General features: G+C 39.1%; 1 protein-coding gene across 3 annotated transcripts in view; it reads right to left on the bottom strand.

Moving 5' to 3' along the window:
- The window catches only part of BRD7 (bromodomain containing 7), a 49832-nt gene that overhangs the window by 5470 nt on the left and 19315 nt on the right, over positions 1–25047 (bottom strand). For 2 of the 3 annotated variants that reach the window (XM_032157314.2, XM_032157313.2), the window contains exons 6-11: positions 15314–15424; positions 10120–10304; positions 8987–9110; positions 4100–4175; positions 1705–1812; positions 1168–1303 (exon numbers count right to left, since the gene is read on the bottom strand). In XM_032157314.2, coding sequence (XP_032013205.1) covers positions 1168–1303; positions 1705–1812; positions 4100–4175; positions 8987–9110; positions 10120–10304; positions 15314–15424 — 740 coding nt within the window. The remainder of the gene's footprint in view (positions 1–1167; positions 1304–1704; positions 1813–4099; positions 4176–8986; positions 9111–10119; positions 10305–15313; positions 15425–25047) is intronic. The other variant, XM_032157315.2, reaches the window with a different exon arrangement.

Raw genomic sequence — 25047 nt, forward strand, 5'->3', positions numbered from 1 at the left:
GGAAGGCTCCCACTGAGACCCTCTGCACAGCTCCTGCACTGCCTGGAACGTTCTTTCAGGTGGCAGCCTTGCTTGTTTCCTCACCTCCTTCAGTTTTTGCTCAACTTTCCCTTTTACCAGACTTATCTGACCGATTTAAAAGTGCATCCCTCTCATAGCCCCAGCACTACTCTCTCCTTCTCTGCTGCTTTACCTTTCTCCAAAGCACTTGTCATCATTTGACAGGAGGGCATGGGCCTTTCCCCTGTGCAATCCCTATTTGTGGAATGCATAGATGCATAATCCAGAAATAATTCATTCAGGCTGGTGAGGTCTAAAAGATTAAATGGCTTGATGTGAAACCACAGTCAACTTCGGACTTAAGGACCTCTACCTTGTAAAAACAACAACCAAACCACACTTACTAATGTAAAAAGTGAACAGATTCCCTCTTTGTCAGAAAAGCAGGGGACTCGTGAATCTACAGGGTTAATTTCTTACACATAATGAAAATTAGCAAGGTACTACTGCTAAGAAGGAATAATATCCAGTAAACTACTGCCATAACCCAAGCTCAGTGTCCCATCCTGAGCCAGAATCCCGCTAAGTCAGGATGAATATCTCATTATGTTGATGGGATCCAAACTGCTCAGCAACCTAAACAGGAACACAGAGATGATCTTCCCACAGAAACATGCAATAAAGAATGGCTGAGTTTAACTGCAACGGTCTACCTGGCATGTGATTGGTCAAAAAGGCTTTTATGTGGGCTGCCTATGGAATATAGCCATCCTGTCCTGCCTCCTTTCTTGGGGAAAATGCACTGTAGGTTCCCAAACTGATTAAGTTTGGACCGAAACTCACTGACACACAACATGTTATAAGAGAGCAGATGGCACATCAACATTTTGAAGTAACAAGTTCCTAAACTTTAGTACTGGCTGAGGTACAGTCTCTTTAAAAATGTATTTTTGTAAGAACTAAAATGCTGCAGATGCTACTATCAGGGAGACATGCTCTCTCTCTCCACTAAAGGATAATAGTAACTATGAATCCATTATTGTCAGCTTAAAAAAAATTACTGAGCACATTTTTTTACTACTCAGCCAGCTTTGTCAGTCTATCCACAAATCACGTATGTACATTGTTTTTAAACAAATGTAATCAGAATATTAACTGGAGACTCACCTGAAATCGCTTGGAAGATCAGAGTCTTCCCCATAGGTTGAATAGATTAAATCAGAATCATCCTTGCTGATATTCGCAAATGTGGAGTCATAATGTGGTGCATAAGAACTGTAGGGCCCATAATTCAAATATAACACTGTTGAAAAAATCAAATACTGTAACACTATTCTTTAACTTGCATGTCAATCTATTTTGTTTTACCAAAAGATTATTTATTCTCTCCTAACTTTACTACTTCATCGAGTGGTTCGCAAATCTAAGATATTTTCTCTCAAACAGGTCCTTGTAAAGTTACAACTCAAGTGAATTCTTCCCTACAAGGGAGAGGGAGAGGAACAAGAAAGAACAAAATTCATTTTGAATACTAATACCCAATTTTCCAGTCTCTTCTGAAGTTAATAAAATAGCTAATTAATGTTGCAAAACTACCACCAAGATACTGGTGCCCACCTAGTGAATAAACCATAATTGTGCTTCCTTTCCCTAATACCCCAAAACAGAGAAGAGAAAAAAATGACTCCTACGCAGGAGCCTCACCTGGAGTGACTTTGTTCCTTTTATCCTCTTTGAACCCCTGCAAAGTATTCACTCCAGACTGAAGTCTTCCAGTTGTCATTCCCAGTCTCACAGGGCAGTAGCCTGGCTCTACAACATAAAACCGAGCACAGTGAAGGAGGCCTACATGGCCATGACCCACGGGGCCCTCTGCCGAGTGACTCCGTATAAACCACTGCATGTCATCTGCATGACCGTGAAGGAGGCTGGGAAGCCCTTACTACATCCACTTTTGTAAGAAAATCAAAGCTCAGAAAGGCAGAACTATAGCCAGGACCAAAACTCAGACTTGTTCATTACACTCTCCTGCTTCCCGGAATTCTTTATAATCATGTACACTTCACTTAAAAAATTAGATTTTTATTAAAAACGGAAGCCACGAAAACTTTTAAAAGCTGGGACTTTTAATGTTAAGATGAAAGTTAACCAGTACAAAGGTTAGTAAAAGACTGAGGGAAAACACCTGCATTAAAGACAAAAGGGCTACTAACACATGAAGGATAAATGAGTGTCTATGAAAGGCATACTTTCAGTGCAACGAGAACAGGCATTAGCCAGGAATGAATCCCTGTGATGAAGCTGGGAATACATGACATAGAGAAATCATGGGTGGGCACCTGAGTGGACTGCAAAAGATGCTGGCAGGAGAAGATGTGGTCTCCCACAGTATCTAACAGAGGGACATCTGCTCTCCTGAAGAAGAGTCTGAGTTTGTGTCACATGATCAGCCTTCAACGGAGGCTACTGCCATCAGTGACCAGTGTGGTGAAGGCACTGTTAAGCAACTGAACATCTAAATCAGATCTCCTCTCCTTCTCAGTGAACAGTCTGGAATTTGGTTTCCTAATGGGTATGGGTACCAGACAATGAAGCTGAGAAGATGAACAGGGGTGTCTTCTACCTTAAACCAGGAAAGCGGCCTACAGAGGGAGCTGTGCACACGGGGAGCCAAGTCAGCTCTGGCCACATTTGATTACGTCTCAGAAACTGGAAACCCAGGAAACCAGACCAAGGGCAGAGACCACACTCGGCTTCACAGAAAGCAGCAGATCTTAAGGTGTCAACTACATCAGTTAGCTGCATCTCCTAACACCAGATGTTCACCACAGCTATAGTAGAAAGAGCAATGTTCTCAATCCTGTGGCATTCTTTGACCTATGATCATATAAAATTCTACTTGTTTGCATCAAAGTAGAAACTGAGTTTTGTTTTAAAAACAGTACCAGCTCCTTTTCTTCTATTACTGTTCTCCTCCTTTAAAGAACATTCATAGTCCCCTTCTTTCCATCTTCAAACGCTCTTCCCTGCTTCAAGGTTTTCACAACTGCTGTTCTCTCATCTCTTACTCAACCTAAACATCATCTCCTTAAGGATGCCTTCCCTGACCCCCAAACACTAGGCTGGTATCTTCTATTATGATCACAGATGTTCTTTTCCTTTGTAGTATTTATTCGTTATAGACACACACCTGCATAGTACTGATTAAGGACAGACTTCTCTTTATGTGAGCCCTCCTCCCCCAACTCCATAGAACAAGGAAAAAGAGACTCCTCTCTCTCTCTTTTGTTCTCTACTATACAGCTAGCTCCTAAGACAGCACCTTGCTCATAGGAAACAATAAACATCAGAGACTGTTTCTTTAAGGGTAAAAATTCTGTCATTTTTCATTTCCGTATTTCCAATTACTTATTTCATTATGACAGTATGAAAATAAATATTTGTTGAATAAATTAACATTCTCACATTTGCATATCCCAATACATGCTTCTCCCCTCAGACCAGTGACAAAAAGTTCTAATTCTGACATTGAATTTCAAAATATAACCTATATTATTTCCATTAAAACATCATTTGAGAAAACAAAAACATGACTGAGGTTCTAAAGATTCCCAATCTTTACAAACTTTCTACTGACTATAGTGAAAGATATGATGTCACTAAGCATACACCCTCCATTATTATTAAGGCGCTATGTGGCATATACATTCATTTTATTCCCTGAAATAAACAGATCAGTTAAATTTATAATATCATATTCTGTGTGTGTGAGATACCTCTAAACTGAGTGTCTATACTAAAGTCTCTTAAAACCAGGGCTAGGAATTACTATCTAAAAGTTACGGCTTTGTTAATGGCGGGTTTAAAATATTTCAGGGACTTTGAATTTTAAGGAAAACTTGATATACTGTACCTATTTCAAGATGAAGTGAAAGTTAGGCTAGCTGTTACCATGAAATACATGATGTCTAGCTAGATCCTTTGTGCATAATGGCACAGACTGATCAATATTCAAGCTTGTTGCTTTAAAATGTTAACCCAGGTTACTGTTCTCTGCCAAATAGCATCAAGTTCATGCACAGTTTTACTCTGATCCTACCTCCTACAATGGGATCCACAGGATGGAGAAGTCCCAACGTTGTTGTTCCATCTGGTTTTCTTCTTTCGAATTCGCACTGCAATGACCCAAAGTATTCAGATGGAATGAAGTGTTTTATACAAACAGGCTGAGTATCCTTTATCTGAAATGCCTGATACCAGACTGTTGTGGATTGCAGATTTCCCCAGATTTTGGAATATTTACATATACATAATGAGATATCTTAGGGATGGCACATAAAATTCATTTGTTTCATATACATGTTACAGATACAGCCAGAAAGTAATTTTATACAATAAATAATTTTGTGCACCCGTCACATGAGGTCAGGTGTGGAAGTTTCCACTTATGTCATCATGTCGGAGCTCAAAAAATTTCAGATTTTGGAGAATTTCAGATTTCGAATTTTTGGATTAGGGATGCTCAGCCTGTACCATATTCATATATGCAGCAAACCACAAAGTCTTATTTTAACCAAACTAATATTACAGGTGGCTAATCATTAAACTCAAGATACTGACTTTCACACAGGGGATGAGGCTAGAGAAATGGAGGTGAAGAAAATCTCAGAATTCTAAGAGCTCTGTGGGTCCTTAAGGCCACCTAGTTCTCCCTAGTCTATCAAAAAAGGCTACTGCGGACCAGGTAAGGGCAGTGGCTTGCTTAAAGGCATGTATACACCTACCTGGCTTTAAAACCAATGTGGGCAGGGACCCACCATCTCACTGCTACCCAAGACACAGACATGGCTTCTGTTCCTAAGTCCCTGTTAAATGTTTCTTTCTGGACACATTTAAGCTGGAACATGTGGTGAGCTGGTCAGGAGTTGAGGGACCAAAAAATGGGCAAAGGGAAGGAAGCATCTGTGGGGGAAATCCCAGGTGGCAGCCACTTCCTCGTGGAGTGGTATGGCTCATGTTTTAGACGCCTGTGCGTGAGTACAAGGACGCCCTGAAAACGCCAGTGTATTTGGAGTGATTGTCGGCTGAGAGCTATCCATCGCACTGTGGTCAGGAAGGGCAGCCGGCAGCCACTGTAGCAAGATGGCCACTTTTGTGGGCTGCTTGTTTGGCAACAGGAGCCCAGCTAGCAGCAGAAGCAAAAGTAAAACAACCTGAGTAGGAATTACAATTAGGAAAAATTTTTTTAAAAAAGAGCTCTATATTCAAATGCCAGCTCAGTTAAAACTGCTATTTGGGCTATACATATATACACATATGTCTATTGTTTTAACGCTGCTGTAATGGCTCTGTAAAATGTCTCAGTCAACTGAGTTCTGTTTCGCTGTCCCCTCTTCCTCTTGCCACCCTCGATACCATATTAGGGACCTAAAGGAATTTCTGGCAGCTTGTGATCTCTTGAGTAAACAGAAAAGGCATCAAAGACTCCTCTTTTTGGGAAGAATCTCTGTTTTTCCTCACAGAATACCAAGAGTTGTAAGCAGACAGATTCCTCTCAGATCGAAAACTCTGTTCTTTTCTGTACTGTATTACCTGATCTCTTCAGCTTTCTGGGGACCCAGGATTCAGTGATTTGGGGTGATCTAAAACCTGCCTTCCAGTAAGTATTAGGCCCTAAAAACTGCATGCTTTCTTGGCCCCGTTCCTTAAAGGGCTCCCCCTTGAAACCAGTAATCTAATAAGGAAACAAGTTAAGTTGAAAAGAGGACTTTTTTTTTTTTTTTTTTTGAGACAGAGTCTCGCTCTGTTGCCCAGGCTGGAGTGCAGTGGCGTGATCTTGGCTCACTGCAACCTCCTTCTGGCAATCTTGTTTTCAGGTAATGGTGTTTAGGTATAGGTTCTGTGCCTCTGAGATGTAAATTTTCTACCTTGTTTCATCTACTTTGTTATGACTTTGGAAATGACTGATAGTCTAAGAAGGGGAGAGAGTGAAAACTGGCAAATGAAGAATCTTATAAATCTAGAAGATCTGCTTCTGTGTGTTTGTATGTCTATATATGTGTCATGCGTATGTGATATATCACTACCAAAATATAAGAGCTCTAATCAATTGACCAAAGAAAAGTAAGTGCTTAAATCAATTATTTTATTAAAAAAATAGAATTTGGCTCAAATGCCTTCTAGTTCACACAACTTTAGTAATCCTTGGTAAATAAAACTAGTTTCAAAATTCTCTTCAGTAATTTTAAATCTTAAAGTCATGTTATATTAAGTAATCTTAGGGTTTTCACTTGAAATTAGGTTTACTAAGAGTTAAAATAGTTAATATATGTTATTAAAATTACCAGATATAAGAGAAACAATTCTATATACATAGTATATAAAGAAAAATGTGTTTTTGGTAAAGATACAACATCAATTTACAAAAATCAGTAGCATTTCTATAAACCAATAATGTTCAAGCTGAGCACCAATTCAAGAATGCAATCCTATTCACAACAGCCACACAAAAAATAAAATACCTAGGAATATATGTAAGGAGGTGAAAGATCTCTACAAGAACTAAAAAACACTGCTGAAAGAAATCATAGATGACACAAATGGAAAAACATCCCATGCTCATGGAAGAATCAATATTGTTAAAACGTCCATACTGTCTAAAGCAATCTACAGATTCAATGCTATTCCTATCAAATTCCCAACATCATTCTTCACAGATTCAGAAAAAACTATTCTAAAATTCACATGGAACCAAAAAGGAGCCTGAAGTGCCAAAGCAATTCTAAGCAAAAAGAACAAAGTCAGAGGCATCACATTACCCAATTTCAAACTATACTACAGGCTGGGCACAATGGCTCATGTCTGTAATCCAAGCACTTTGGGAGGCTGAGTTGGGTGGATCGCTTGAGTTCAGGAGTTTGAGACCAGCCTGGGCAATATGGTGAAACCTCATTTCTACAAAAAATACAAAAATTAGCTGGACATGGTGTCACGCACCTGTACTTTCAGCCACTTGGAAGGCTGAGGCAGGAGAATTGCTTGAGCTCCCGAGGTGGAGGCGTAGTGAGCCAAGATCGTGCCACTGCACACTCCAGCCTGGGCGACAGAGTGAAACCCTGTCTCAAAATCAAACCAAACCAAACAAAAGCTCCCATAACACTACAAGGCTACAATAACCAAAACAGCGTGATACTGATAAAAATAAACAAAATAACCCATAGACCAATGGAACAGAATAGAGAACCCAGAAATAAAGCCACATACATACAACCAACTGATCTTTGACAAAGTCGACAAACATAAACAAAGTAGAGAACAAAGCAGAAAGACCACTCAATAAATAGTGCTAAGAAAACTGGCTAACCATGCGCAGAAGAATGAAACTGAACTCCTATCTCTCACAATATACAAACATTAACTCCAAATGGATTAAACACTTAAATGTACGACCTCAAATTATAAAAATCCTAGAATAAAACCTTGGAAATACTCTTCTAGACATAGGCCTTGGCAGAGAATTTTCTATGTTCTCAAAAGCAAAAGTGACAAAAACAAAAATTCACAAGTGGGACCTAATTAAGCTACAGAGCTTCTGAACAGCCAAAGAAACTATCAACAGAGTAAAGAAACATCCCACAGAACGGGAGAAAATATGTGTGAACTAGGCATCCAATAAAGGACTAATACCCAGTATCTATAAGGAACTTAAATCAACAAGAAACAAACAAATAGCCCCATTAAAAACTGGGCAAAGGACATGAACAGACACTACTCAAAAGAAGACATATAAGCAGCCAACAAACGTATGAGAAAATGCTCAGCATCACTAATCATTGGAGAAATGCAAATCAAAACCACAATAAGATACCGTATTATATCATTACTGAAAACTCAAAAAATAAGAGATGCTGGCAAGGTTGTGGAGAAAAGGGAATGCTCACTGTTGGTGAGAATGTAAATTAGTTCAGCTCCTGTGGAAAGCAGTTTGGAGATTTCCCAAACTAAAAATAGAATTACAATTTGACCCAGCAATCCTAGGTATGTACCCAAAGGAAAATAAATCATTTTACTCAAAAGACACATGGATTCGTATGTTTACTGCAGCACTGTGCACAACAAAGACACAGAATCAACCTAGGTGCCCACCAACAAAGGACTAGGTAAAGAAAATGCAGTACACACACACACACACACACCATGGAATACTACACAGCCATAAAAAAGAATCAAATCATGTCCCTTGCAACACCATGGATGAAGATGGAGGCCACTATCCTAAACAAATTAATATAGAAACAGAAAAACAAATATTGCATGTTCTCACTTAAAAGTAGGAGCTAAACACTGGTGCACGCAGACACAAAGATGGGAAGAATAGACACTGGAAATGCTAAAAGGGGGCAGGGAGGGAAGGGGGCAAGGGTTCAAAAACTTCCTACTGGGTACTATGTTCACTATTTGGGTGATGGGTTCAAGAGAAGCTCAAATCTCAGCATCATGCGATATACCCACGTAACAAAATGGTGTATGTACCCCTTGAATCTAAAATTAAATAAAACCAATGTGCTAAACAATATGATTTCAAAAGACCAGAATACAAATGTTTTCTTGTAAACTTAAATTATGTAGTTCATGTTCCAATTTTAGAACATATTATAACTTCATTTTTTAAAAATCCAGTGAAAGTGGTTAAGATTAATCATGTACTTTACAAATGAACACGGATGGTCCTCAACTTACAGTGGAGTTACACCCAACAAGCCCATTTTAAGTTGAAAACATCATGAGTTGAAAATGCATTTAACACCCTGATAAACCCATTGTAAGGAATTGTCTGTCCGTTATTAATTGTTTTTCTGCTAAATATTATACTGACGAAGAGCTCTATAGCAGATATGGATTTAAAAATACGCAAGCAATTTAAAAACTAAAAGTTTCAGATGCCCCAAATCAGTAGGTAGAGAAAAGAAAGGCAAAGCTCAATCACCTGACTGTTCACAAGCCGTCTGGTCAGCTTTCCTCCAGATTCCTTCACGATACGGTCAAGCTGCTCCTGCTCTCTCTCTAAATTATTGCTTTTAAACTTATCTTCAAGCATATCTTTGTCTTTCCTGAAAACATACATTAATACTAAGTAAAAAAAAACAAAGATAAGTAAGATGAAAACATTCAAATGAATTCTAAATATGAATACAACTAAAGTGGAGACATTTGTACTACAGTCACTCATTGAAACTTATTTCCCTGATGACCTGTTAAGGGTCTCTAATTTAAGAACAGAAACAGTAAGGCACATCTAACATGCTATTTCCCTACCTTTTTCTGTTCAGTGTTACTTGTGTTAAACGTTTTTCTGGGAACTTACAAAAAAATTAGTTCTACCTCAAACATTACTTTGAAGGGAGAACAATATACCACTGTTCTTTTAAAGTTTGATTTTTAAAATTTAAAACAAGCACTTAAGTGTGTAAATCTTAGAACAAAGAAAAACTTGTCACTAGTTTACTTTCTTTGCATTATGACAGCAAAAATCCCAAACTGCTAACTACAACCCTCCCCAAAGTTGGCAGTGAGGTGCTGGGCGGTCAGGGCTGGCTCCCAGTGGTGTGAGCGGGCAGACGCGGCTGCTGTCAGCTGCACAGGTGGCTGCCTAGGTGGAACAGTGGTTCAGCGTTGCTCCCACCAGCTGACATCAGGTGGAAAACATGGGCACGCTGCAGTGACAGAACATCTGCTTAAGACGCAGCAGTGCCTGTGCTCCCACTGAACTCCTTGCTCCTTTATGGAAGGAGGTAATGACTATGCATTTTTTTTTAAGCAAATAGTTCTATTTACATAAACTCACTGACCATATGAGTCCCAAGACACTTTATAGGTTTTAAAACTACTTCAATAAGAATACACATTAGAACTGCTTTCTGAACTGTGTTTGGACAATCCCATATAGTGCTTCATATAAGAAGGGGGTATCAGACCACCGAAATGGACTTTCATGCCGAAACACCACCACCATGGACACACTAGCGCTTGGTCTTCCCAAGTCAGGCCCCGAATAAGTATTTTTCCCCCTTACTAGCTTGAAGAAGACAGTTTGACCTTAACATCCCAAAGATCTTTTACTTTTTATTTTCTTTGCTGGGACTCTTGAAGGCGTGTGCTTCGGCATCTCCAGAGTCCTCTCTCTCTCTCGGCCAGCAGCCTCCGTCCTCCCCACTCTGTGAGGTGTCTGTTCCATCTTTCTGCTTTCGAGTTTTCTGCAAGTCAGCCATGAAGTCTATGCTCTGCTTCAGGCTCTGAATTCTTTCCTAAACATATTCGAAAATACTCTTACCATATGTTTGTCATTAACTTTTAAAGTAATGCATTTTTTTTCCCCCACAGGAGTTTGTACTTATCCTGTCATTAACCAGGGAAGAAAAACAATTAAATGTAATCATACACCAAGAGAGTATTGTATTTGGAAACCATGATAATGCCTACACCTTCAATTCTTAAAATTTAATTTTCAACTTCATAGAAACCTTTAAAACTTTATTGCCCTATCAGAAAGTTAACAGAGGAGAAAGTATGAATTAAGACTAAGTATTCTTTGAAGTACTGAATTGGAAGACTAAAATTTAATGGTGTGTTAACATTTTGTGTTTAACAGACTGGCTTATCTTTCGACAGTTAAGAACTGTTCGGTGTATCAAAGCCTAGGGCATGTGAGCGTGTGAAGTCCCTCTCTATTCTGGTAGCCCAGTGTGCTCACTGATGATGCTGGCATTTCACTCTGTATGAAAACAACAAGCCTTGAGGAGAAGACAGGCTGGTGGCACAGTTCCTCAGAGTGCAGAATGGTTTCACTAACCAAAGAAGTCTTGTTTCTATTCTGTGAAACATGTGCTTAATTTTTCGCTGCAATGATGTGCTGTGAAATTTTCATTGTAGTTAAGGGCTTGAGGTTTCTGCGTAAATTTTAAGAAGGCATATTTGTTTCTACTGACTGACTTGCCTGTAACTCTGAAAGTTATCACTGGGTAAAATACAGAGTGCAACCTCCTTAGGGCTGCAACAGCAGGGAAGACTTCTGTGGAGTAACATAAACTAAGAACTAGAAAGAACCAGAGGCCATTCAAACAAGAACAACGCGGCCCAGAAACAACAAATGACTCACCTAAGGTCACTAAACCAGCAACTAAGACTAGGCTTGCTGTCACTCATGTCGGGCCTTTCCTCATCACACCATGCTCTATTAGTAGTGCAGATGGTGAGATCCTCACGAACACAGTTCTTGCTGTTTTTTACTGGACTTTTAAAGTAATCTTAAAACCATTAAAGCGATATATTTTATTGTGGACAAATAAAAATATGGGTAGAGGAGAAAATAAAAATCCTCTTAATATATCATCCAGAGAAGAACAGTGTTAACAAGTTTATCATTCTAGTACTTTTCCAACCATTACATATCTTAGCAAACTGGAATTACACTGAATATTTAGTAAAAAGCATTTTTTCAGTTAATAAATTATAAGCATTTCCTCTCCATATCAAGATATTCAAAATATTTTAATAACTATTTAATCCCATGTCTACACCATGATTTAATTAATGGCCTATGATTGAACATTTAGATTTCCATGTTTCCACTATTATAAATAAAAGTACCATAAATATCATTATAAATAAATCTCTCTAGGAACCAGTATCTCTTTAGGATAAACTCTTAGAAAGGAAACAAAGTCAAAGGGAATGAGTATTTTTGAGGCTTTTGACAATTATTGCTTTCCAGAAAAGGTATACCAATTTACATACTAATTTACATTAGTGTTTGAAAGTTTCTCTGAATCCTTGACAAAATCAATAGTATCACTTAAAAAGCAAACCCATTAGAATCACTTGAACCTGGGAGGCAGAGGTTGCAGTGAGCCGAGACTGCGCCACTGCACTCCAGCCTGGGTGACAGAGTGAGACTCTGTTTCAAAAAAACAAAACAAAAAACACAAACAACAACAACAACAACAAAAAGCAATCTTATTTGATTTTTAAAAACACATTTTATTTTGCTACATTAAAAATATTAATGAGTTTATTTCTGTAAGTTTTCAGTAATAATTTTATTTCCACTCTAGAATTTTATAAAGCAGAACTTACATTAAGAACGCTTTGGGATTTTAAAAAATATGACTTGCACAAAATAAATTCAATTAGAGAAAGTTTCTAAACCTTGAAACAAGTCCCAGGAAAGAGTGAAGTTTAATTTTCCTTTGAAAGCAATATCCTTTTCTTTTTTTGGTAATTAAAATGCCTCCAAGTCAGCATATTATTGATCTTCAATTTTACAATATTAAATGGCTAACAGGGCTGGTTCTTTGCTAATAATATAGCTAACATTTACTTAGTGCTTACCCATGTGCCAGACACAACTCCATGAGGTAAGCACTATTATTATCCCCACTTTACAGGACAGGAAAAAGGCTGACAAAGGTTACCTGGGCTAAGGTCACACAGCTTCTAAACGGTAGAGCTAGGACTTGAACCTTGATTGGTCTGATTTCAAAGCCACTATGCTACAAATAGTATTGTTTGTACTACAATGTAGCATTTTACTCAAGTATTTATTTAGGAGATAAAAAGTTATTCTTCATCTGTTCATTCTTTTTTTTTTTTTTTGAGACGGAGTTTCCCTCTTGTTGCCCAGGCTGGAGTGCAATGGCGCAATCTTGGCTCACCACAACCTCCGCCTCCCGGGTTCAAGCGATTCTCCTGTCTCAGCCTCCTGAGTAGCTGGGATTACAGGCATGCACCACCACGCCCAGCTAATTTTGTATTTTAGTAGAGACGGGGGTTTTTCCATGTTGGTCACGCTGGTCTCAAACTCCTGACCTCAGGTGATCCGCCCGCCTCGGCCTCCCAAAGCGTTGGGATTACAGGCATGAGCCACTGCGCCTGGCCTCATCTGTTCATTCTTTATAAAAATAACACGTCTACTAATAGTTGCTATTTGAGTGTAACTGAAAAAATGATGAATGGCTACTCTACAATCTTTTCAATGAACATTCAAAAACAGTTATCTTTGAAAAGACACTTCATGGAAGGGTGTGCTGGGCTCTTTTGGAGCACAAACTGTTAGAAGAGTTAACTCAAAAGGTCTAAATTTAAACGTTTAAAAATCACTGTTGTGACGACCCCTCCCACGTAGGGTGGAGAGAACAGTCAACAGGAAGCTAATAACACAGGATGGGTGGGGCTCCTCAACAGCAAAAGATCTGAAAAAAAGGAAGACAACAGAGAGAAAGAAAGAGGGAGAGAGGGAAGGGAAAGTGAAGAAAATTTTATTTTCTGTGCTTTCAACCATTCCACACGCCAGTAAAATTCAAGAGATAATGGAATCTTTTGCTTGTTGTATTAACTACATTACTTAAGGAAGTGGTAAATCAAAGGTCATTAAAAATTAGGCTCCCACCACCCAATTCAATGTACATATTTTGGAGTGACTAAAGGCTGCATTTGTTAAATGCACTTTTACTTCAAATACAGTAACAAGAAGCATTTCCATGTCTTTAAACCTGGAACATGGCGTGGTTCTAGATTCTGAGAGTCTTCCTGCAAAGAATGGGTAAACATTTCCTATTCCTCTTTCCTCTGCGAATGTTGTCAAAGATGGTTAACTGGCTTCCATTAGTTTCCCAAGTCTTTAGGAAACGGTGGGAACCAATGCTGTCTAAATATTAGGAGCGCAAGAATAATCAACAATCCAAACATGTTTTTCTTTCTCTAGTTAAGCGAATCCAAGAATCTCTCAGCCAAGCACACACTCAGACATCTGCACATCAAGGCATTTCTTTAAATGTAAAACTGTAATACAGAAAAATGAATCACCATAAAAATCGAAAAACCATATGCAGATGCATGACTCATTTTTATCATCCTTTAACTCCCCTGAATGTGAGCTCAAGCTCTCGACTCTGATTCCTTTCTCCTTCTACCAGTGTCTTATACCCACTCATTTCTTCTTTGCAAAATCCCTGTCCTATCTTGTGGTTCTTTTTCATAGTATCCTCTCTACTCTACCTCTTATCTAGAATCAGAACAGTAATGCTAGAAATCACCGTGGAGACCACAGACTAAACCCTTCTTTAGGGATGAGAACACTGAGTCCCAGGGTAGTTAATGTCTTGCCCAAAGTCCACAAGTTAGTGGAAGAGAGCTAAAATGAAAACTCTCTTCTGCCTGCCTGCCATGGTATGGTGCCAGGATCACCCTTGATTCGTTCCCTAAAGTAGTCTCTTACATATGGTGAGAAAAACCTCAAAAGATATGGCTTATCTTGTGAGTTATTTTCTCCAGCGGGTGCACAGTGATCATCTCAGTTTACCCTTCAAAGCCTTTTATCAACTGTCGTCCTGGGGACACTCGTAATTTTTTGCCACTGTGTATAATATCTCATGTTTATGCTCTTTCCTGCAGTTTGATGATGATGTGTCTGTGCCTACCTACGCACACACTTCTCTGACCTCAAATGACTTACTATGCACTAATTCTTATCCTTTAAGGAAGAGTCTGCTCTTGTGGAGAGGTGGTTTTGAGAGTTTCAAATTTTTTCTCATTTGTATATAGTCACATGTAGCTTAATGATGGGATACGTTCTGAGAAATGTACTGTTAGGCAATTTTGTTGTGTGACCATCAATGAGTACACTTACACAAACCTAGATGGTATAGCCTATTAGACACCTGGCTAAATGATACAGCCTATTGCTCCTAGGCTAGGAACCTATACAGCATGTTACCATACTGAATACTGCAGACAGCTGTAACACAATGCTAAGTATTTGTGCATTTAAATATAACAAAAGTACAGTAAAAATACAGTATTACAATCTTATGGAACCACCATTGTATATGCAGTCTGTATATACAGTATTACGCAGCGCATGACTGTATTTTCTTACTAGAAATTCTAGGCTTCTGACAGGACTGACCAACATTAGATTTCACCCCTACAAATGCAAACAGAGAGCTTTCCTCTTCAGAGTTCTCATAACTCAGCCAGTCTTATCCTGGAATTCAGGCTGATGTTTCAAGCTGATGTTTTATCTCTAAAGAGATAATTACAAGTGAATGCCAATATTTATTTGTATTGATTCCAAGTAAGAATTTTCCTATCTTAATTTTCTTCTCTTTTTATAATTTTTTTTCATTTAGTATTTCCTACTTTAATATAGCCTGCTAATAAAATAAAATCAATACTGTATTGTATCTGTATTACTATGGCCAACAAACAGCAACACAGATTTTAATAACTATTATATATGACCAAGAGTTTCCTTTACCTGGCTAAGAATTTTCATCCCTGAGTGCAACAGCTTCTTTGCAGCTTTATAATAAATGGTCTCTGGTTTATTGTAAATCATGGCATTAGTACACATTAGTTTGAAGTTATCCTGCAGAAAGAACATTAAGGGAGAAAATGCATTAATGCAAAACAAACTACCCTGCACCCCCAGGTTGAAAATATACAGGTCCTCTAAAAATTCAAAAAGCAACAACATCCCTTTCTTTCACTATTTACTAAATAATACTAAGCAATTTATTAAGTTTTAAGACTCACCAACAAAACAAATACTGCTAAATGTATTTAAATATGCTATATTATTTCCCAAATTCTTAAATATTTTATAGTACCTGTATATAAACTGTAGATCCCAGAATGAAACTTTTAAATGGGTTTCTTCGGTATAATCTTACTGCACATTAAAAAAAGTGAAGAAAATACTTCTATTTCATATGTAATGATTTTAGCTGAGTAGTTCATGTAATTTAAAAAAATATTACTCCTAGCTTTAAAACAAACATCTTAAATTTCCATTTAGGAACTGAATATTTTATTTCAGATCTTGACTGAAAACGGAGCAGTCCTAAATTATCGCAGTATTTCCTGCCAAATTCACATTAACTGAGCAAAAAATGTTAAAACATTTACACTACTTTTATGTGTTTGGATACTATCATAAACTAAACATAATTTGCAGAATGTTGCAAAACCATGCCAATGTGAAATAAACCATACAACCTCAAGGAGTTAAAACATGTAACTAGAGTAGCCAAATTACCAAAACTGTCTTTTTGGCTTAAATTTCAAAGTCTGCGTTATGTGCTGGAGAACTTGACCCTACTGCATGCTTTCATAGTTAAGTAATTTTTACATCTATAAATGTGCGATTCATTATGCCAAGGCCTTACTAAGTTAAAAGAAAAACCCAAGAAAAGAGAATCTGCTCCCTACAAATTTCTTTAAAAAACAAAAAAAAATTCAAATTCCACCATTTAACAGTGATGACAGGTTAGAACACTTAAATAGAATAAAAATAAGTAGACTGAGTTCTATGTACAAGTATGTAAGATTGTGTGAAGGGTCGCAATAAATTTGGTATTAAAGTGGATGAAGTATATGTGGATCTTCAGTTTGGGCCATGACTCTTAAACATGCCAGGTCTTGGATCTCTAAGCATCTGATGAAAGCTATGGGACCACACCTTAAGTACACACGCACACAAAGCTGAACACAAAAGTCTTCATGTAATTTTAGTAGGTTCTTGGTCCCTCTAAAGACTCATTATGGTACCCAAAGGACCCTAGATTAAAGACCTTTGTTACAGATATTTGGAAAAGCTTCTATGCCATTAAGAATTAGTGGGCCAGGCCTAGTGGCTCACCCTTACAATTCTAGCACTTTGGGAGGCCGAGGCAGGCAGACTGCTTGAGCCCAGGAGCTTGAGACTGGTCAGGGCAACATGGTGAAACCCCGTCTCTACTAAAAATACAAAAAAAATTCGCTGGGTGTGGTGGCACACGCTTGTAGTCCCAGCTACTTGGGAGGCTGAGGCACAACAATTGTTTGAATTCTGAAGGTGGAGGTTGCAGTGAGCCAAGATCATGCCACTGCACTCCAGCCTGAGCAACAGAGTGAGACTCGGTCTCAAAAAAAAAAAAAAAAAATAAAAATAAATATGTATTTGGGGGGATGGGACGCAAGTGAACGGAGACACTAGATTACTACATATACTCAAACTAAGTGACCATTTGGCCTATAATTGGCCAGATAATGGGCCTATGAACTGGCAAGAGTACTGAATTGTTCTAAAGAACACAGGACTGATCTATTAAGGCAATTTGTAGATTCCTTAAATCTTAACATAATGTGCTGGGCTTTACTGAACTGTGTGTGATGGCACTGGTCATTCAAAAAGCTGAGTCTTCCTGCACACTTTTCATACACACACACACACACACACACACACAATTTTACTTCAACTGCTAAATGAAATGAATAAATATTACTTTAGGCTGTTGAGCTTTTCCTAGAAAAAAGTGGCAATGTAGAAATTCTAAAGAGCTAAGATACCAATTCCTTTCAATTATGATAAACCCTAACCTGCTTAAAAACACTCTGGGGACACACTTCTACTCTTCTTACTGTAAGAGAAAGATCAGAGGAAAATCATGCACAAAAAGAAAAAAAAACCAAAAAACTGTGAAATTCTTTCCCATTAAGCAATGGTAAGGTCAGAAATATGCTGAAATAAACGGTTTTAGCCTAATTTTCACCAGATAAAAAGCTGGGAAAAGTTTCCCTTTCTCTAAATAAGAGAGAATGTAATTCAGGTTCTTTGGAGAAAGTGGAATATTACCTATAAACTCAACAGTAAAGAGCACTAAACACTGGTATTCTTCATAAATCTCTGCTTATCAATATGTGGATGAAAAAAGGGACTAAGTAAAGACACTATCTTTTTTTTTTTTTTTTTTTGAGATGGAGTCTCACTCTGTCGCAAGCTCTGCCTCCCAGGTTCATACCATTCTACTGCCTCAGCCTCCTGAGTAGCTGGGACTACAGGCACCTGCCACCACACTCGGCCAATTTTTTTGTATTTTTAGTAGAGAGGAGGTTTCACTGTGTTACCCAGGATGGTCCTGATCTCCTGACCTCATGATCCTCAGCCTCCCAAAGTGCTGATCTCCTGACCTGCCTCGGCCTCCCAAAGTGCTGGGATTACAGGTGTGAGCCACCATGCCTGGCTGTAAAGACACTATCTTATTTTATTTTTAGGAAAATAACTAATTAGGGTCTAACCCTTAGGTCAGGTAAGCACTACTGTGGTTATGTAAAAAAAAAGTAGAGGTAAAACAGATATTATCTAAACCAATTAAGTTTGTGGCGGCTGAATACATAGTAAATTTTAATATACATGGTTCCTTTCCCTAGAGTCAACACACACCAGGACACTCCACCAAATGGGAAAAATCTCATCTATAACAGGTATATATATTATCTTATAAGCTTTCAGGTCCTTGTAAATTTTCTATTCTCTTCTTAAAGCTGAAGAAAATATGCTCAACAAATACAGCCAAAATGAACTCAGAGAGCAATTAACTTTCATCAAATTAGAAAATGTAATTAAACCTCTCTTTAGTATTTCCGGACAAGCCAATTTATTCTTTACTTTAGAGTACATGTGATATGGTTTGGCTCTGTGTCCCCACTCCAATCTCATGTTGAATTGTAATCCCCAGTGTTGGGGGAAGGACCTGGTGGGAGGTGATTTGATCATGAAGGCAGATTTCCCCCTTGCTGTTCTCATGACAATGAGTTCTCACAAGATCTGGTTGTTTGAAAGTGTGTAGTGATAGGTTCCAAGGTGGCCGAATAGGAACAGATCCAGTCTATAGCTCCCAGCGTGAGCGATGCAGAAGACTGGTGATTTCTGCATTTCCAACTGAGGTACTGGGTTCATCTCACTGGGGCTTGTTGGACAGTGGGTGCAACCCATGGAGTGTGAGCTGAAGCAGGGCAGGGTATCACCTCACTTGGGAAGCACAAGGGGTTGGAGGATTCCCTTTCCTAGCTAAGGGAAGCCGTGACAGACTGTACCTGGAAAATCAGGACACTCCCACCCTAATACTGTGCTTTTCCAATGGTCTTAGCAAACGGCACACCAGATTACATCCCGCGCCTGGCTTGGAGGGTCCCATGCCCACGGAGCCTCACTCACTGTTAGCACAGCAGTCTGAGATTGAACTGCAAGGCGGCAGTGAGGCTGGGGGAGGGGTGCCCGCCACTGCTGAGGCTTGAGTAGGTAAACAAAGCCACTGGGAAGCTCGAACTGGGTGGAGTCCACCTCTGGGGGCAGGGCATAGCGGAACAAAAGGCAGCATAAACTTCTACAGACTTAAACGTCCCTGTCTGACAGCTTTGAAGAGAGTAGTGGTTCTGCCAGCATGGAGTTTGAGATCTGAGAATGGACAGACTGCCACCTCAAGTGGGTCCCTGACCCCCGAGTAGCCTAACTGGGAGGCACCTCCCAGTAGGGGCCGACTGACACCTCATCCAGCCGGGTGCCCCTCTGAGATGAAGCTTCCAGAGGAAGGACCAGGCAGCAACATGTGCCGTTCTGCAATATTTGCTGTTCTGCAGCCTCTGCTGCTGATACCCAGACAAACAGGGTCTGGAGTGGACCCCCAGCAAACTCCAACAGACCTGCAGCTGAGGGTCCTGACTGTTAGAAGAAAAACTAACAAATAGAAAGGACATCCACACCAAAACCCCATCTGTACGTCACCATCATCAAAGACCAAAAGCAGATAAAACCACAAAGATGGGGAGAAATCAGAGCAGAAAAGCTCAAAATTCTCAAAATCAGAGCACCTCTTCTCCTCCAAAGGAACGCAGCTCCTTGCCAGCAACGGAACAAAGCTGGACGGAGAATGACTTTGATGAGTTGAGAGAACGCTTTGGATGATCAGTAATAACAAACTTCTCTGAGCTCAAGGAAGATGTTCGAACCCATCGCAAAGATGCCAAAAACCTTGAAAAAAGATTAGATGAATGGCTAACTACATTAAACAGGGTAGAGAAGACCTTAACTGACCTGATGGAGCTGAAAACCATGGCACAAGAACTACGTGACGCATGCACAAGCTTCAGTAGCCGATTTGATCAAGTGGAAGAAAGGGTATCAGTGATTGAAGATCAAATGAATGAAATGAAGCCACAAGAGAAGTTTAGAGGAAAAGGAGTGAAAAGAAATGAACAAAGCCTCCAAGAAATATCAGACTATGTGAAAAGACCAAATCTACATCTGATTGGTGTACCTGAAAGTGATGGGCAGAATGGAACCAAGTTGGAAAACACTCTTCAGGATATTATCCAGGAGAACTTCCCCAACCTAGCAAGGCAGGCCAATATTCAAATTCAGGAAATACAGAGAATGCCACAAAGATACTCCTCGAGAAGAGCAACTCCAAGACACATAATTGTCAGATTCAGCAAAGTTGAAATGAAGGAAAAAATGTTAAGGGCAGCCAGAGAGAAAGGTCAGGTTACCCACAAAGGGAAGCCCATCAGACTAACAGCGGATCTCTCGGCAGAAACTCTACAAGCCAGAAGAGAGTGGGGGCCAGTATTCAACATTCTTAAAGAAAAGAATTTTCAACCCAGAATTTCATATCCAGCCAAACTAAACTTCACAAGCGAAGGAGAAATAAAATCTTTTACAGACAAACAAATGCTGAGAGATTTTGTCACCACCAGGCCTGCCTTACAAGAGCTTCTGAAGGAAGCACTAAACGTGGAAAGGAATAACCGGTACCAGCCACTGCAAAAACATGCCAAATTGTAAAGACCATCGAGGCTAGGAAGAAATTGCATCAACTAATGAGCAAAATAACCAGCTAACATCATAATGACAGGATCAGATTCACACATAACCATATTAACCTTAAATGTAAATGGGCTAATTCCTCCAATTAAAAGACACAGACTGGCAAACTGGATAGAGTCAAGACCCATCAGTGTGCTGTATTCAGGAAACCCATCTCACATGCAGAGACACACATAGGCTCAAAATAAAGGGATGGAGGAAGATCTACCAAGCAAATGGAAAACAAAAAAACACAGGGGTTGCAATCCTAGTCTCTGATAAAACAGACTTTAAACCAACAAAGATCAAAAGAGACAAAGAAGGCCATTACATAATGGTAAAGGGATCAATTCAACAAGAAGAGCTAACTATCCTAAATATATATGCACCCAATACAGGAGCACCCAGATTCATAAGGCAAGTCCTTAGAGACCTACAAAGAGACTTAGACTCACACGCAATAATAATGCAAGATTTTAACACCCCACTGTTAACATCAGACGGATCAACGAGACAGAAAGTTAACAAGGATATCCAGGAATTGAACTCAGCTCTGCACCAAGCAGACCTAATAGACATCTACAGAACTCTCCACCCTAAATCAACAGAATATACATTCTTCTCGGCACCACACTGCACTTACTCCAAAATTGACCACATAGTTGGAAGTAAAGCACTCCTCAGCAAATGTAAAAGAACAGAAATTATAACAAACTGTCTCTCAGACCACAGTAAAACCAAACTAGAACTCAGGATTAAGAAACTCACTCAAAACTGCTCAACTACATGGAAACTGAACAACCTGCTCCTGAATGACTACCAGGTACGTAATGAAATGAAGGCAGAAATAAAGATGTTCTTTGAAACCAATGAGAACAAAGACACAACATACCAGAATCTCTGGGACACATTTAAAGCAGTGTGTAGAGGGAAATTTATAGCACTAAATGCCCACAATAGAAGGCAGGAAACATCTAAAATTGATACCCTAACATCACAATTAAAAAAACTAGAGAAGCAAGAGCAAACACATTCAAAACCTAGCAGAAGGCAAGAAATAACTAAGATCAAAGCAGAACTGAAGAGACAGAGATACAAAAAACCCTTCAAAAAAATCAATGAATCCAGAGCTGGTTTTTTGAAAAGATCAACAAAATTGATAGACCACTAGCAAGACTAAGAAGAAAAGAGAGAAGAATTAAGTAGATGCAATAAAAAATGATAAAGGGGATATCACCATTGATCCCACAGAAATAGAAACTACCATCAGAGAATACTATAAACACCTCCATGCAAATAAACTAGAAAATCTAGAAGAAATGGATAAATTCCTGGACACATACACCCTCCCAAGACTAAACCAGGAAGAAGTTGAATCCCTGAATAGACCAACAACAGGCTCTGAAATTGAGGCAATAATTAATAGCCTACCAACCAAAAACAGTCCAGGACCAGACGGATTCACAGACGAATTCTACCAGAGGTACAAAGAGGAGCTGGTACCATTCCTTATGAAACTATTCCAATCAACAGAAAAAGAGGGAATCCTCCCTAACTCATTTTATGAGGCCAGCATCATCCTGATACCAAAGCCTGGTAGAGACACAACAAAAAAAGAGAATTTTAGACCAATATCCCTGATGAACATCGATGCAAAAATCCTCAATAAAATGCTGGCAAACCGAATCCAGCAGCACATCAAAAAGCTTATCCACCACGATCAAGTTGGCTTCATCCCTGGGATGCAAGGCTGGTTCAACATACACAAATCAATAAATGTAATCCAGCATACAAACAGAACCAAAGACAAAAACCACATGATTATCTCAACAGATGCAGAAAAGGCCTTTGACAAAATTCAACGGCCCTTCATGCTAAAAACTCTCAATAAACTAGGTATTGATGGGACATATCTCAAAATATTAAGAGCTATTTATGACAAGCCCACAGCCAATATCATACTGAACGGCAAAAACTGGAAGCATTCCCTTTGAAAACTGGCACAAGACAGGGAGGTCCTCTCTCACCACTCTTATTTAACATAGTGTTGGAAGTTCTGGCCAGGGCAATCAGGCAGGAGAAAGAAATAAACGGTATTCAGTTAGGAAAAGAGGAAGTCAAATTGTCCCTGTTTGCAGATGACATTACTGTATATTTAGAAAACCCCATCGTCTCAGCCCCAAATCTCCTTAAGCTGATAAGCAACTTCAGCAAAGTCTCAGGATACAAAATCAATGTACAAAAATCACAAGCATTCCTATACACCAGTAACAGACAAACAGAGAGCCAAATCATGAGTGAACTCCCATTCACAATTGCTTCAACGAGAATAAAATACCTAGGAATCCAACTCACAAGGGATGTGAAGGACCTCTTCAAGGAGAACTACAAACCACTGCTCAATGAAATAAAAGAGGATACAAACAAATGGAAGAACAACATTCCATGCTCATGGGTAGGAAGAATCAACACTGTGAAAATGGCCATACTGCCCAAGGTAATTTATAGATTCAATGCCATCCCCATCAAGCTACCAATGACTTTCTTCACAGAATTGGAAAAAACTACTTTAAAGTTCATATGGAACCAAAAAAGAGCCCGCATTGCCAAGACAATCCTAAGCCAAAAGAACAAAGCTGGAGGCATCACGCTACCTGAGTTCAAACTATACTACAAGGCTATAGTAACCAAAACAGCATGGTACTCGTACCAAAACAGAGACAGAGAACAATGGAACAGAACAGAGCCCTCAGAAATAATAACACACATCTACAACCATCTGATCTTTGACAAACCTGACAAAAACAAGAAATGGGGAAAGAATTCCCTATTTAATAAATGGTGCTCGGAAAACTGGCTAGCCATATGCAGAAAGCTGAAACTGGATCCCTTCTTTACACCTTATACAAAAATTAATTCAAGATGGATTAGAGACTTAAATGTTAGACCTAAAACCATAAAAACCCTAGAAGAAAACCCAGGCAATACCATTCAGGACATAGGCATGGGCAAGGACTTCATGACTAAAACACCAAAAGCAATGGCAACAAAAGCCAAAATTGACAAATGGGATCTAATTAAACTAAAGAGCTTCTGCACAGCAAAAGAACTACCATCAGAGTGAACAGGCAACCTAGAGAATGGGAGAAAATTTTCACAATCTACCCATGTGACAAAGGGCTAATATCCAGAATCTACAAAGAACTTAAACAAATCTACAAGAAAAAAATCAAACAACCCCATCACAAAGTGGACAAAGGATATGAACAGACACTTCTCAAAAGAAGATATTCATGCAGCCAAAAGACACATGAAAAAAATGCTCATCATCACTGGCCATCAGAGAAATGCAAATCAAAACCACAATGAGATACCATCTCACACCAGTTAGAATGGCGATCATTAAAAAGTCAGGAAACAACAGGTGCTGGAGAGGATGTGGAGAAATAGGAATACTTTTACACTGTTGGTGGGACTGTAAACTAGTTCAACCATGTGGAAGACAGTGTGGCGATTCCTCAAGGATTTAGAACTAGAAATAGCATTTGACCCAGCAATCCCATTATTGGGTATATATCCAAAGGATTATAAATCATGCTGCTATAAAGACATATGCACACATGTTTATTGTGGCACTATTCACAATAGCAAAGACTTGGAACCAACCCAAATGTCCAACAATGATAGACTGGATTAAGAAAATGTGGCACATATACACCATGGAATACTATGCAGCCATAAAAAAGGATGAGTTCAAGTCCTTTGTAGGAACATGGATGAAGCTGTTTCTGAGCAAACTATGGCAAGGACAGAAAACCAAACACCGCATGTTCTGCCTCATAGGTGGGAACTGAACAATGAGAACACCTGGACACAGGGTGGGGAACATCACACACCGGGGCCTGTTGTGGGGTGGGGGTAGGGGGTAGGGGTAGCATTAGGAGATATACCTAATGTAAATGACGAGTTAATGGGTATGGCACACCAACATGGCACATGTATATATATGTAACAAACCTGCATGTTGTGCACATGTACCCTAGAACTTAAATTAAAAAAACTTAATTTAAAAAATGTAAACCATCTAAAAAAACAAAAAGTGTGTAGCACCTCCCCCTTCACTCTCTCCTGCTGCCATGTGAAGATGTGCTTGCTTCCCCTTCATGTTCCAGTACGACTGTAAGTTTCCTTGGGCCTCTCCGGCCATGTGTCCTGTACAGCCTGTGGAACTGTGAGTTAATTAAAGCTCTTTTCTTCATAAATTACCCAATCTCAGGCAGTTCTTTATAGCCGTGTGAGAATGGACTAATACAATATGCATACCTTATATGTCTAGAAATAGAAAAAACCCTCAACTTTCATTAAAA

Source organism: Hylobates moloch, unplaced genomic scaffold (genome assembly GCF_009828535.3).
Source record: "Hylobates moloch isolate HMO894 unplaced genomic scaffold, HMol_V3 SCAFFOLD_6, whole genome shotgun sequence".
Classification (NCBI taxonomy): Eukaryota; Metazoa; Chordata; class Mammalia; order Primates; family Hylobatidae; genus Hylobates; species Hylobates moloch.